Raw genomic sequence first — 11,304 nt, forward strand, 5'->3', positions numbered from 1 at the left:
GATAGTTATTTTGGAAATATATTTCATGTACAGAATTGACCTCTCTACAGATTTATTATAAGTATAGATTATTACAATCAGATTAGAAATGTGAATAGCTAACTACTCTGTGACAAGTCATGATACCTGTGCAATACGGAACACAGTCAAGTGAACGCCGCGTTTGTATAAATACGAGCAATGTCGCGAGCGCAGCGCTTTACACCGAATCCCTTTTACAAGAACAATTGCGACATGTTGCAGGTAATTATTGTATTGTATTAGTGTACTGATTAAGGGGAAAAATAAATAAATATTTTTAAAGCCTAACCCTGTGATATAACAGTGATATTAGGGTAAAATTTCAAAGAAAACTTTTGAATTTTTGAGTGTTTTTTTAATGTTTATTAGCCAAGTTTTTCAATAAAAATAATAGCTGATACTATACCATACCATCTGATCTTACTGAAGTGCTAACCTTTTATTAGTCCAATGTTTCCGGTAACAACACATAAAATATAGAAATCGCTACTGCTGACACATGAGTTTCAACTCTATTAAACTCCTTGTTTTACTAATAAGTTTACCAAAGGATGTTTTTTTTACTAATCACCAAAACAATAACCCAGTGTTACTAATATATATATATAGATTAATATGTTAATGCGCCTCCAAAACTGTGCACAAAATATTATATTAGTAATCATGTGATTTTGTTTTGGGACAAATTCAGTAAAGAGGTCATTGTATACCTATTCAAAGTGCCATGGATTATTTTATGTGATAAATACCTATTGTAAATAGCTACGGAGCCCAAACTGCATGCACGTGACCTTAGCGCTGTGTCAACAACGCTCATAATGTGCTGACGTCATTAACAAGCTAAGCTCACGATCTAAACTTCGAGAATATTCGCCCTCTAATCAGTCAGGGTTTTTTCGGTGGGAAAAAACACTGCAGACTTTTAAGAAGTTATACTTCGACTGATTATTTCCTTCAGAATAAGTAAAAAATTAACCGCGATCGTGGCTCGAGAACTAAAATGTAAGGGTTTTATTTTGTAACTTTGGAACCCTTCCATTCCATTACATTGCGAAGTTAGTTTTTTTATTGGTTATCCTATACTTACCCACCTAATGACTCATACTTGGTGGAGGTACTCAACAATCTGCAAGGTATAGTCCCTCGTGTTCATTTGCCGTGCTAAAGTAACTGCAAAAATCCCCCTTCGGCTCCCCTACTATAAGTTTTAATCAATGTCCAACTGTAATTACAGGCAGTGCTGTACGCGTGTGTACTCCAGGCGGTCGCGGCCATAATAGTCACCGACCCACCCCCCACGAGTACTGAATACAACTATTGGTACGATATCATCGACCCCTCAACCGGCGACGCGAAGAGCCAGCGTGAGTTCAGACAAGGCGATATCGTCAAAGGCTCCTACTCCGTCGTAGACCCAGATGGAACTAAACGGACTGTTGAATACACTGCTGATGCCAAACACGGCTTCAAAGCCGTCGTTCGCAACGAACCAGTAATGCACAACACAATAAATAAGCGCCACTATGTTGCCCACTATCCAAGTTTTGTGCAAAGCCATGTGATCCCCGTACCAAACTTCTATCCATATCCCTTCCCGTACTCAAGGCGATTGGAAGTACCGATATTTTCGAAGAGTAAATTCGTTGAGAGAGAACAGACGAATTATTTTACACCTGGAAATGTGACTTCGACCAAACTTACTTTTAATAAAGGAGAGTTTTTCATACCGAATTATATGAAATAATAAATCATTTAATATACTTGCATTTGTATTTGTATACGCCTCAAAGAGGCTGTGAATTATTGTATTCTATTTGTGATACTAGATAATTGTAATTTAGCTGAGAGATAAATTATAATAATGTAAATTATAATAAGGTGTGTGTGTTGTGTGTTGTTTTGAATTGTCCGGATAAATATAATGAGTCAACCTTTGGACTATTTTGATTTTAATATTTTGTTCATACTTTAGGCGTTAAAATAAAAGTTGTTCCGCCCGAAAACCTTGAAACAAACGTATTGTGAGATTTAATCTTTTAGAAATATTATGCGTAAATAGGTTCTTAGCAGGTAAGTTAACTTCAAAAGCTCGTATTTATACAACAACTTGAGTATTTTTCTGATTCGTACACTAGATTATAAATGGTTTTTGGCATAGATATAATTTATTTATGGCTTCTTGCCGCTGCATATCTATCCTATATCGATGTTTTTACATTTAACTGGATTTTCTTCTAACAAAAACCTTTTTTTTTAATTTGAAGTTTAGACCACACTACCAATGCAGGTTACAATAATGCAAACAATTAAAAAAATCAATTAACACCGTGAAGTCATTTCTTATATCAGGTGTTTTATAGTGATTATGTGATGATTATTTCGACGTATGTGTCTATCTGAGGCGTCGTTTCTAAACGAATGGACCGATTATGATACAGCTTTTAAAAGCTGACATAATCAAGATGACTCTTAGTTTAATGAAGATGGTTAGTTAAATGATGGTCGAGGCTACATAGTAACAAACATGTAAGCAAGCCCCTATTAGAGATCCCTTTTTGTGACTAAAAATTTTTTTTTTTTTAATTAGTAGGGGACGACCCAGCGTAGCAACAATTAATACAAAATGCATATTTTTAATGTTAGTTTATCCTTACGTTTCTCTATATGAAAACCTCTCTGAAGCTTACAATCCAAGGTCACTTCCAGGAAAGCCATGAAATTCTCCATTTTCAGTGATCCACTATTTACGATATTTTTTTCAAATTATCTTTAGTGTCTTATGATATCGTAGTGGACAAAAACATGTTTCTATATAGTACGAGATCTGGCATTAGAAATACATACGTACGTATTATACATCTGTTATTTTTATGGTTTATGAAAATTAATGCTGGAAAATATTCAGATTAACACATTGCAAATAGGTTACCTTATTATCTGTCTATCATTTATTTCATATCACTAATAAATAACAGATTTTGTTGTTGTTGTTATCAACCCATATTCGGCTCACTGCTGAGCTCGAGTCTCCTCTCAGAATGAGAGGGGTTAGACCACCACGCTGTTCCAATGCGGATTGGCAGACTTTACACACGCAGATAATTGAGAAAATTGTCTTCATTTGAGAATCGTGATATTTAATTTCTTAAAATGCCCACCGTTCGGAATCGGAGGCAGAACTCATATCCACTGAGCTATCACGGAACGGCAAATAACAGATAAGAGTATTCTAATGCCGGATCTAAGACTAATAAGTAGTAACTTGTCACTTGTCTCTGAAAATAATATACAAATATGATAAAAACACAAGTAGTTACAGTGATTTTGATCTTGACTCGAGTTAATCGTGTTTTATGCATCTGCAAGCAAGTAAGGACATGCGACACATGTCTGTCTGGCGGTAAGTGGTGCTGTTGGTTCAGGGTCGAAAGAAGTGGGTCGGTAACGCGTGAACTAAATGTCGCCTGTAACTTCACTTCACTTGCATTCAACATTTTTTTGCAACCCTCGTGATTATTTTTTTTTTTACTCTCTACTACTCTTCTACTCTACTGAACCGATTTTGAAAATTCTTTTACCACTAGAAAGCCACGTTATTTGTGAGTATCACAGGCTATATTTTATTCCTGTATTCTCACTGGAACGGACCTATGCGGGTAACACCGTGGAGTGTCAGCTAGTTAAACTGTAATCTGACAGATTTTCCATTGGGTATAAATGACTCAAAGTTCTGTTTTCATCTTCGCGTGATCAGGTGACATTCCACAACACTATACACACTCAGCTGAATGTATTTTTCTTGTAACCAAGTTACACATCAAACGGAATAGCTCGACTAAATGCAGACAGTCAAAAATGTTCCTGAAGTCATTCGACAAGAAGAAAACAACACAACTACTGTTACAAAGCAGACCCAACATAGCACTGGTAGCAGGCATGACAACTAGACATTGTCTGCTCAATAGACACTTGAAGATAATGAAAATCATAGAAGATTCATCATGTCCAGGTTGTGGTGAGGAGGAGACCAGCTATCACTTTATAGCTGAGTGTCCCATGTTCGCGCTGGTAAGATGGGAGTTACTAGGTAAGGATACATTAAATGAAGTAGACCTGACAGATCTCAGTATAGGGGATATTGTTAGGTTCACGAAGGCTACAGGAAGATTTGAGGGGGGAACACTGTCGAGACACCAGTGAACCTGTGTCCTTTTACCACGGGAATTGGGTGGAATGGTCCCTAATTAGGACTGATCACCCGTCTGGCCTCGTCAGACGTCCCCTCTATAAGTATATATATACACATCAAACGTTAACCTAGTAATGTGAATGAGTGTGGATTCTCATTCAACGCCTAACTAGATACCCGCTTTCAGCTTAGATTGCATCATCACTTACCATCAGTTGAGACTGTTGTCAAGGGCTAACTTGTAAAGAATTGAAAAAAACAGTACTTAGCAACATGGTCCACATTTCTATTATTCTTACGATGTGATCTGTAACGCTGCTTTACGTTGGTGGTGCAGAATATAAAGACGTTTAAAGCTACCATACATTATTTAATAATTAAACAAATTATCACGGCGATATCACAGCATCACAGCGGCACAATGGGGCACAGTTCGAACCAGTAGCCACAGCCGCAGCGCCGCGGCCAGCCCATGTGCACCCACATCCACTCTATGTGCATGGCGTGGGGCTTGCACACGCAGCCGACGAGACGACTGGCGAACGCGCTAGGGATTAGGTTTGGGCATTCGTAAGTCCCGGGACCTGTGAATGTAAATCACAGGGGTTCAGTGGGGCACAGTTAAAACCAGTAGCCACAGCCGCAGCGTATCGGCCAGCCCATGTGCACCCACATCCACTCTATGTGCATGGCGTGGGGCTTGCACACGCAGCCGACGAGACGACTGGCGAACGCGCTAGGGATGAGGTTTGGGCATTCGTAAGTTCCGGGACCTGTGAATGTAAATCACAGAGGTTCAGTGGGGCACAGTTAGAACCGGTAGCCACAGCCACAGCGTTTCGACCAGACCATGTGCACCCACATCCACTCAATGTGCATGGCGTGGGGCTTGCACACGCAGCCGACGAGACGACTAGCGAACGCGCTAGGGATGAGGTTTGGGCATTCGTAAGTTCCGGGGCCTGCGAATGTAAATCACAGAGGTACAGTGGGGCATTGTTAGAACCGGTAGCCACAGCTGCAGCGTATCGGCCAGCCCATGTGCACCCACATCCACTCTATGTGCATGGCGTGGGGCTTGCACACGCAGCCGACGAGACGACTGGCGAACGCGCTAGGGATTAGGTTTGGGCATTCGTAAGTTCCGGGGCCTGCGAATGTAAATTACAGAGGTACAGTGGGGCATTGTTAGAACCGGTAGCCACAGCTGCAGCGTTTCGGCCAGCCCATGTGCACCCACATCCACTCTATGTGCATGGCGTGGGGCTTGCACACGCAGCCGACGAGACGACTGGCGAACGCGCTAGGGATTAGGTTTGGGCATTCGTAAGTTCCGGGGCCTGCGAATGTAAATCACAGAGGTACAGTGTTGCATTGTTAGAACCGGTAGCCACAGCTGCAGCGTATCGGCCAGCCCATGTGCACCCACATCCACTCTATGTGCATGGCGTGGGGCTTGCACACGCAGCCGACGAGACGACTGGCGAACGCGCTAGGGATTAGGCTTGGGCATTCGTAAGTCGCGGGACCTGCGAATGTAAATCACAGAGGTTCAGTGGGGCATTGTTAGAACCGGTAGCCACAACTGCAGCGCCGCGGCCAGCCCATGTGCACCCACATCCACTCTATGTGCATGGCGTGGGGCTTGCACACGCAGCCGACGAGACGACTGGCGAACGCGCTAAGTATATGCTTTATCTCCGAAAGTAGTTATCGTAGTTACCCTACTAAATAGCTCTACTATTAGCATGATATGTCAATAAACCAACACCTTAAGAAGCTTTCGCTTAACTGCTAGAAAAAGGTACAGTAGGCAGTGATTCTTGAGGCGGCTCGTATTGTGAAGAGGTTCCTCACTCTGGAGCCCTGACCACCGGTTGCTTGCGTGGACAGTTAAATTTTCTTTATAACTTTTTAGTAGTGTTTTGTATTTTATTAACATTGTTAAAAATAATACAAAAAAGGACAAATAAATAAATGAGAGTAAAAAAACTTGTGCGTCTCGGGACGCTCGACAGAAGTGATAACTTAAACCTGTTGCCGTATGCGTGAGAGAAAGGGAAGTTAGATAGAGTGATGCTGCAACGCGTTACGTTACGAAGCTTACCCTCCCATAAGAAGTTATCATCTCAAAATACCCAATTAGTAACCTTTGTATTGTTTGTATGTATACCTTTCTTAATGGGCATTATACGGAAGGGGTCACACTCTCCGGCGAGGTGCGCCAATAGCTCGCGTTTCTGAATGCCAGTCACATGGTCAAGGGGCTCGTGCATGGTTCCGTATATTCGACTCCTCGCACGCTGCAGGGGCTTCACACATTTCAACAACCACATTATGTTCAAAATCTAGCAGCAACTACCACTAAACAAAGAAACCGCAACCTAAAAAGAAACTTTTATGAGATACGTTCATATTTTATTAAGGACTAGCAGAACCTCGTAGGTTTCACTCGCATAGTTATAATATGCAAATCGTCGTTATCAATCTATATTCGGCTCACTGTTGAACTCGAGTCTCTTCTCAGTATGAGAGGGGTTAGGCCAATAGCCAATAGTCCACCACGCTGACCCAATGCAGATTCTGACTTCATACACTCAGAGAATTAAGAAAATTCTCAGGCATGCAGGTTTCCTCACGATGTTTTCCTTCACCGTTTGAGACACGTGATATTTAATTTCTTAAAATGCACACAACTGAAAAGTTGGAGGTGCATGATCGGATTCGAACCCACGTCCTCCGGAATCGGAGGCAGAGGTCATATCCACTGAGCTATCACGGCTTGAATATGAGAATTCAGGGATAAAAAACAATATAGTTTATGACACTTAAAAATAACATGGCTTTCTTGTACCTAAAAGAATTTTCAAAATCGGTTTAGTAGATCCAAAGATTACCACAAACTTCACGATATAGTATAGACTGCCATGACCTTGCGGTTTCATTCACGTAATTCCCTTTTCCTTAGAAATACGGGGATAAAATATAGCCCCTATGTTACTACCAGATGATATAGCTTTCTATTGGCGGAACAATTTTTCGAATCGGTCCAAATTTTTTCGAGTTTATTCGTTACATGAAAAAATACAAACCTTTTCTTTTTAAAAAAATAGGTTTTTTAATTTTTTTTTAAAAGACATTTTACCCTTTAATACACCATCAAAAAGTTGATCAACTACGGGCTGAGAATTTTTTACTGAAAACTTCTTTGAACAGTTCCAGTACTTCATAACCCCAGACTCAGACCCAGAACCTCGTGATTCAAAGACACTAATCCAACCAACGATAAAGACTTAAGACGACGCGCCTTTAATTACATACATCGGCATTCTGATTTATCTGATTCTGATTTTTACTTTACGTTTTACTTTCAGGTTTGACATTTTTAAGTTACTTTTTTTTTTAATTGCCTACTACTATATCCATAGTTCGAAGAGCCGATGGATGTTGGGGTCCCAAGGTGCTGGAATGGCAACCCCGCGCTAGAAAGCGTCGGTTGACCCCCGACCAGGTGGACTGACGACATCAAGCGAGTCGCAGGGATTCGCTGGATGCTGGCGGCTCAGGATCGTGATGTTAGGTACAAAAGGCCTATGTCCTGCAGTGGACAGTCCATCGGCTGATATGATGATGATGATATCCATAAAAACGTACTTACTATTTGCCGTAATTTATAAATAACCTTTAAAAGAAGCAAAAACTAAACCACTATATTGCGAAATGTAAGCAATGACATATACAAAGAGTAAATTAATGGCAAAAATCAATATAGATCGTTGGCAAAAACTTCTTTATTTATTTTGACAGCAATAATCAAAATCAATATGTTAATGTCAGTTTTTATTTTCAACCTAATTTTACATCGTAAGTTTTATCTCAATTTGCAAAAAGGATAAATATGAGCAAAACCGAATGAGTTATGTAATACCTCGTAATATCAACCATTGATTGATTTAACAAAGGTATTCAGTTCATATTGAGATGCAAGTAATCTTTATCAGATAATGACGGCCTTATAGCGCAGTGGATAATAACCCTGCTTTCTGCATTCACGGCCGTGGGTTCGATTCCCACAACAAGAAAATATTTGTGTGGCGAGCATGAGCGTTTTCCAGTGAGTATAAGAATATTTATATGTATACACTCGTATTAATTTATAGTGTGAAATCAGAGATCAAATCATTTTAGTACGCTTACTTTGGCTTTTAAGAAATTAAATATCACGTGTCTCAATCGGTGAGGAAACCTGCATACCAGAAAATTATCTTAATTCTCTGCGTGTGTGAATTCTGCCAATCCGCATTGGGCCAGCGTGGTGGACTATTGGCCTAACCCCTCTCATTCTGAGAGGAGACTCGAGCTCAGCAGTGAGCCGAATATGGGTTGATGACGACTTTGGGGCAAAGTAATGTATGTATTGTCTATTTATACCTAGGTATTTATATTTATTTGATTATATTAATAGGGAGGTAGCTACAATATTATATGTAGGCTGCTACGAGACAGTAATAAGAACAAATGTTGTTGACTTTGATTTCGGTGTACTGCACTCATGCATTACACCTTTCGAAGGTAATAGCTTAATACCCATATCTCATTACGGTGAAATATAACGCCAGCGGCACTTTGAGGATATATATAAAGTCCGTCATATGTCATTATCGGTACATTCGAATTGAGGTCTCCTCATAGTAAAGTCACTTACCATCTCACAAAATGGCTTTCAAGGTATAAATATATTCGAAATATTATAAATTTTTTTTTCTTGTTTTTCTGGTGATATAATAAATTTTCAGGGCTTACCATTTTTTTGATTTTATCATTGATTGCTATACACTTCTGACTTCTGAAAGAAGTCAGGAGCTCTTGTTGACTGTGTTACAGCGTCAACATATGCTCCCGTATTCGTTAAATCAAATCAGAAAATAAAATTCATCAAACTCATATTATATTACATATCTCCTGGAGAAACCATGAAATTAAGATAAGTTAGCGAGTAATTCAAGATGATTCAATAGGTCATTCAGATTTTCAGTTCTACAAATCAAGCACTAAACCGCAAAGCAAATCGCGTAGCTATTTGTTTTTTTTATTTTAATTGAATTTCATTTTGTTTCCAGCTGATAGTATTGGTGTGCGCCATCGCCACAGTCCAAGCGGGAGTGCTCTCTCCTGTAGCGTACACGGCACAGGCGCCTGTCGCATATGCCGCTGCACCCATAGTGCACGCTGCTCCGGCCGCGTCTATCGTCCACTCCGCACCACTCACTTACTCCTCACCCATCGCCAAAGTCGCCGCCGTCGCCCCCGTCGAAGAATACGACCCCCACCCACAGTACAGCTTCGCCTACGACGTCCAAGACGGACTCACCGGTGACTCGAAGGCTCAGCACGAGACTCGTGATGGCGACGTCGTACAGGGCTCGTATTCCGTCGTCGACCCCGACGGTGTCAAGCGCACTGTTGAATACACCGCTGATCCCCACAATGGATTCAACGCGGTCGTACATAGAGAGCCTCTCGCCGTGAAAGCCGTGGCACCAGTGGCTAAGATCGCCGCCCCTGTTGCTTACAGCGCCGCCCCGGTTGTCCACTCTGCCCCGGTTGTCCACTCTGCCCCGGTTGTCCACTCTGCCCCGGTTGTCCACTCTGCCCCAGTCGTCCACGCCGCCCCAGTCGTCCACGCCGCCCCGGTGGTCCACGCTCCAGTGGCCTACTCCGCCCCTCTTTACCATCACTAAACTGCAAGATCACCTAGTCAAAGACCAATTGTTAAATTATTGTTTACTTAGACAAATATAGAAGAATATGATTGAAGGAATATTTTTTTACTCTACCTATCCACATTGCTAGAAAAAAATATACTAAAAAAAATGTTTAAACGATTGTGCAAATGTTTGACGTACTGTACGCAATACTAAATATATTTTTTGAAGTAAAATCGTACTGCCACCGAGTTACTCAAACCTTCCCTGAAAAATATAATGCATGTCAATAACGAAAACTATCCAATCTACTATCTATTATATATTTCGCATGTTTTTTATTTATAATATATAGTTCACTAATCATTAAAAAAATATATAACTCAAATCTGGAACGATTTATATTAAAAAAATCTTTAACCTCTCACTTTTTGATTTGGAATTTTTGAAAAAACTCGAATTATTTTTAGTATGTTTCTGGTGGTACATATACCAATTATTACAAAGGTAACTTGAAAAACGAAGGAATTCCCATACAAACTTTCAACCCCTATTTGAACCCCTTCTGATTTTACTTCATCTTAAAGTTACTACTATAAAAGGTAAAAGTATTATGTCATGTGCCTTCTTTGTATGGTCTCAAATCGTGCAAAAAAGTTTCATTTGAATTCATTCAGTAGTTTCAGCTTGATGCCCGGTCAACAATAAGACGGACATACAGACAGACGAAAAATTATAAAAAAAATACTTTGGCTTCAGTATCGATTATATAATGCCCTCGAACTATTTTTTTAATATCTTCAATGTACACAATAGAACCTCAACAAAAACACGGACAGACAAAAAATTAAAAATATATATTTTTGGCATTACTTTCAGTATATCATTCTTAATCCCTCCAACAAAAAAAATAAAATATCTTTACAGAATTTACAGAACCTGTTACAGTTTTATTATTTAGCAAGGATGATATTTGTGTTCCAGTATATACTCGCTCATGATCAATATAGCGCAAAGGATAAAGCGTACACAAATAAATGGCTTATTAATATAATTCACGGGTAATATATAATACGGGTTTACCCGTAAAATTTGAGCGCTCAAGAAAAACAAACATGTAATTGTTAGTATATCAAAATGTAATATTTAAGACTCCGAACTACTGAACTGATTTTGAAGAAATTTTAATAAAAATGATATTTGAAATTACACATCACATTAGGGTCAATCGCGCCCACTATGGTGGATCCACGCTTAGTTATTATATTATCTTCTGATTTTAACCGAAGTTGATGCCTTTTTAGTTAACTAGGCCGTTATTTATCGATGAAGTCTTGATTATAGTCTTTATCCAGGTTTTTATTGAATACAATTATTTTATTCAATAAA

General features: G+C 39.7%; 3 protein-coding genes across 3 annotated transcripts; 2 read left to right on the forward strand and 1 right to left on the reverse strand.

Annotated features, from left to right (window-relative positions):
• Positions 1 to 137: 137 nt before the first annotated feature.
• On the forward strand, positions 138 to 1,956 carry LOC112050305 (larval cuticle protein A2B-like). Its single transcript, XM_024088545.2, has 2 exons — positions 138 to 243; positions 1,256 to 1,956. Exons 1-2 carry the CDS (start codon positions 181 to 183, stop codon positions 1,763 to 1,765), a joined length of 573 nt encoding a protein of 190 aa, XP_023944313.2. The 5' UTR covers positions 138 to 180; the 3' UTR covers positions 1,766 to 1,956.
• Positions 1,957 to 4,559: 2,603 nt separating this feature from the next.
• Positions 4,560 to 6,546, reverse strand: LOC112050309 (cytochrome c oxidase subunit 5B, mitochondrial-like). The gene is made up of 2 exons (XM_052888424.1): positions 6,384 to 6,546; positions 4,560 to 4,794 (listed from the first exon to the last, which is right to left on the reverse strand). The coding sequence occupies exons 1-2, from the start codon at positions 6,544 to 6,546 to the stop codon at positions 4,619 to 4,621; spliced, it is 339 nt and encodes a 112-aa protein (XP_052744384.1). The 3' UTR covers positions 4,560 to 4,618.
• Positions 6,547 to 8,794: 2,248 nt separating this feature from the next.
• LOC128199323 (larval cuticle protein A2B-like) lies at positions 8,795 to 10,027 on the forward strand. The gene is made up of 2 exons (XM_052888338.1): positions 8,795 to 8,938; positions 9,331 to 10,027. The coding sequence occupies exons 1-2, from the start codon at positions 8,927 to 8,929 to the stop codon at positions 9,949 to 9,951; spliced, it is 633 nt and encodes a 210-aa protein (XP_052744298.1). The 5' UTR covers positions 8,795 to 8,926; the 3' UTR covers positions 9,952 to 10,027.
• The last annotated feature ends 1,277 nt before the right edge of the window (positions 10,028 to 11,304 follow it).

This window comes from Bicyclus anynana, chromosome 22 (assembly GCF_947172395.1).
Source record: "Bicyclus anynana chromosome 22, ilBicAnyn1.1, whole genome shotgun sequence".
In the NCBI taxonomy this organism is placed as follows: Eukaryota; Metazoa; Arthropoda; class Insecta; order Lepidoptera; family Nymphalidae; genus Bicyclus; species Bicyclus anynana.

What these genes read in the sequence shown, in the direction of transcription:
- LOC112050305 (XM_024088545.2), top strand. Translation starts at nt 181, where the DNA reads ATGTCGCGAGCGCAGCGCTTTACACCGAATCCCTTTTACAAGAACAAT. An exon ending in ACAATTGCGACATGTTGCAG is followed by an intron (nt 244 to 1,255) that starts GTAATTATTGTA and finishes CTGTAATTACAG; the next exon opens with GCAGTGCTGTACGCGTGTGT.
- LOC112050309 (XM_052888424.1), bottom strand. Translation starts at nt 6,546, where the DNA reads ATGTGGTTGTTGAAATGTGTGAAGCCCCTGCAGCGTGCGAGGAGTCGA. An exon ending in TATAATGCCCATTAAGAAAG is followed by an intron (nt 4,795 to 6,383) that starts GTATACATACAA and finishes TTACATTCACAG; the next exon opens with GTCCCGGGACTTACGAATGC.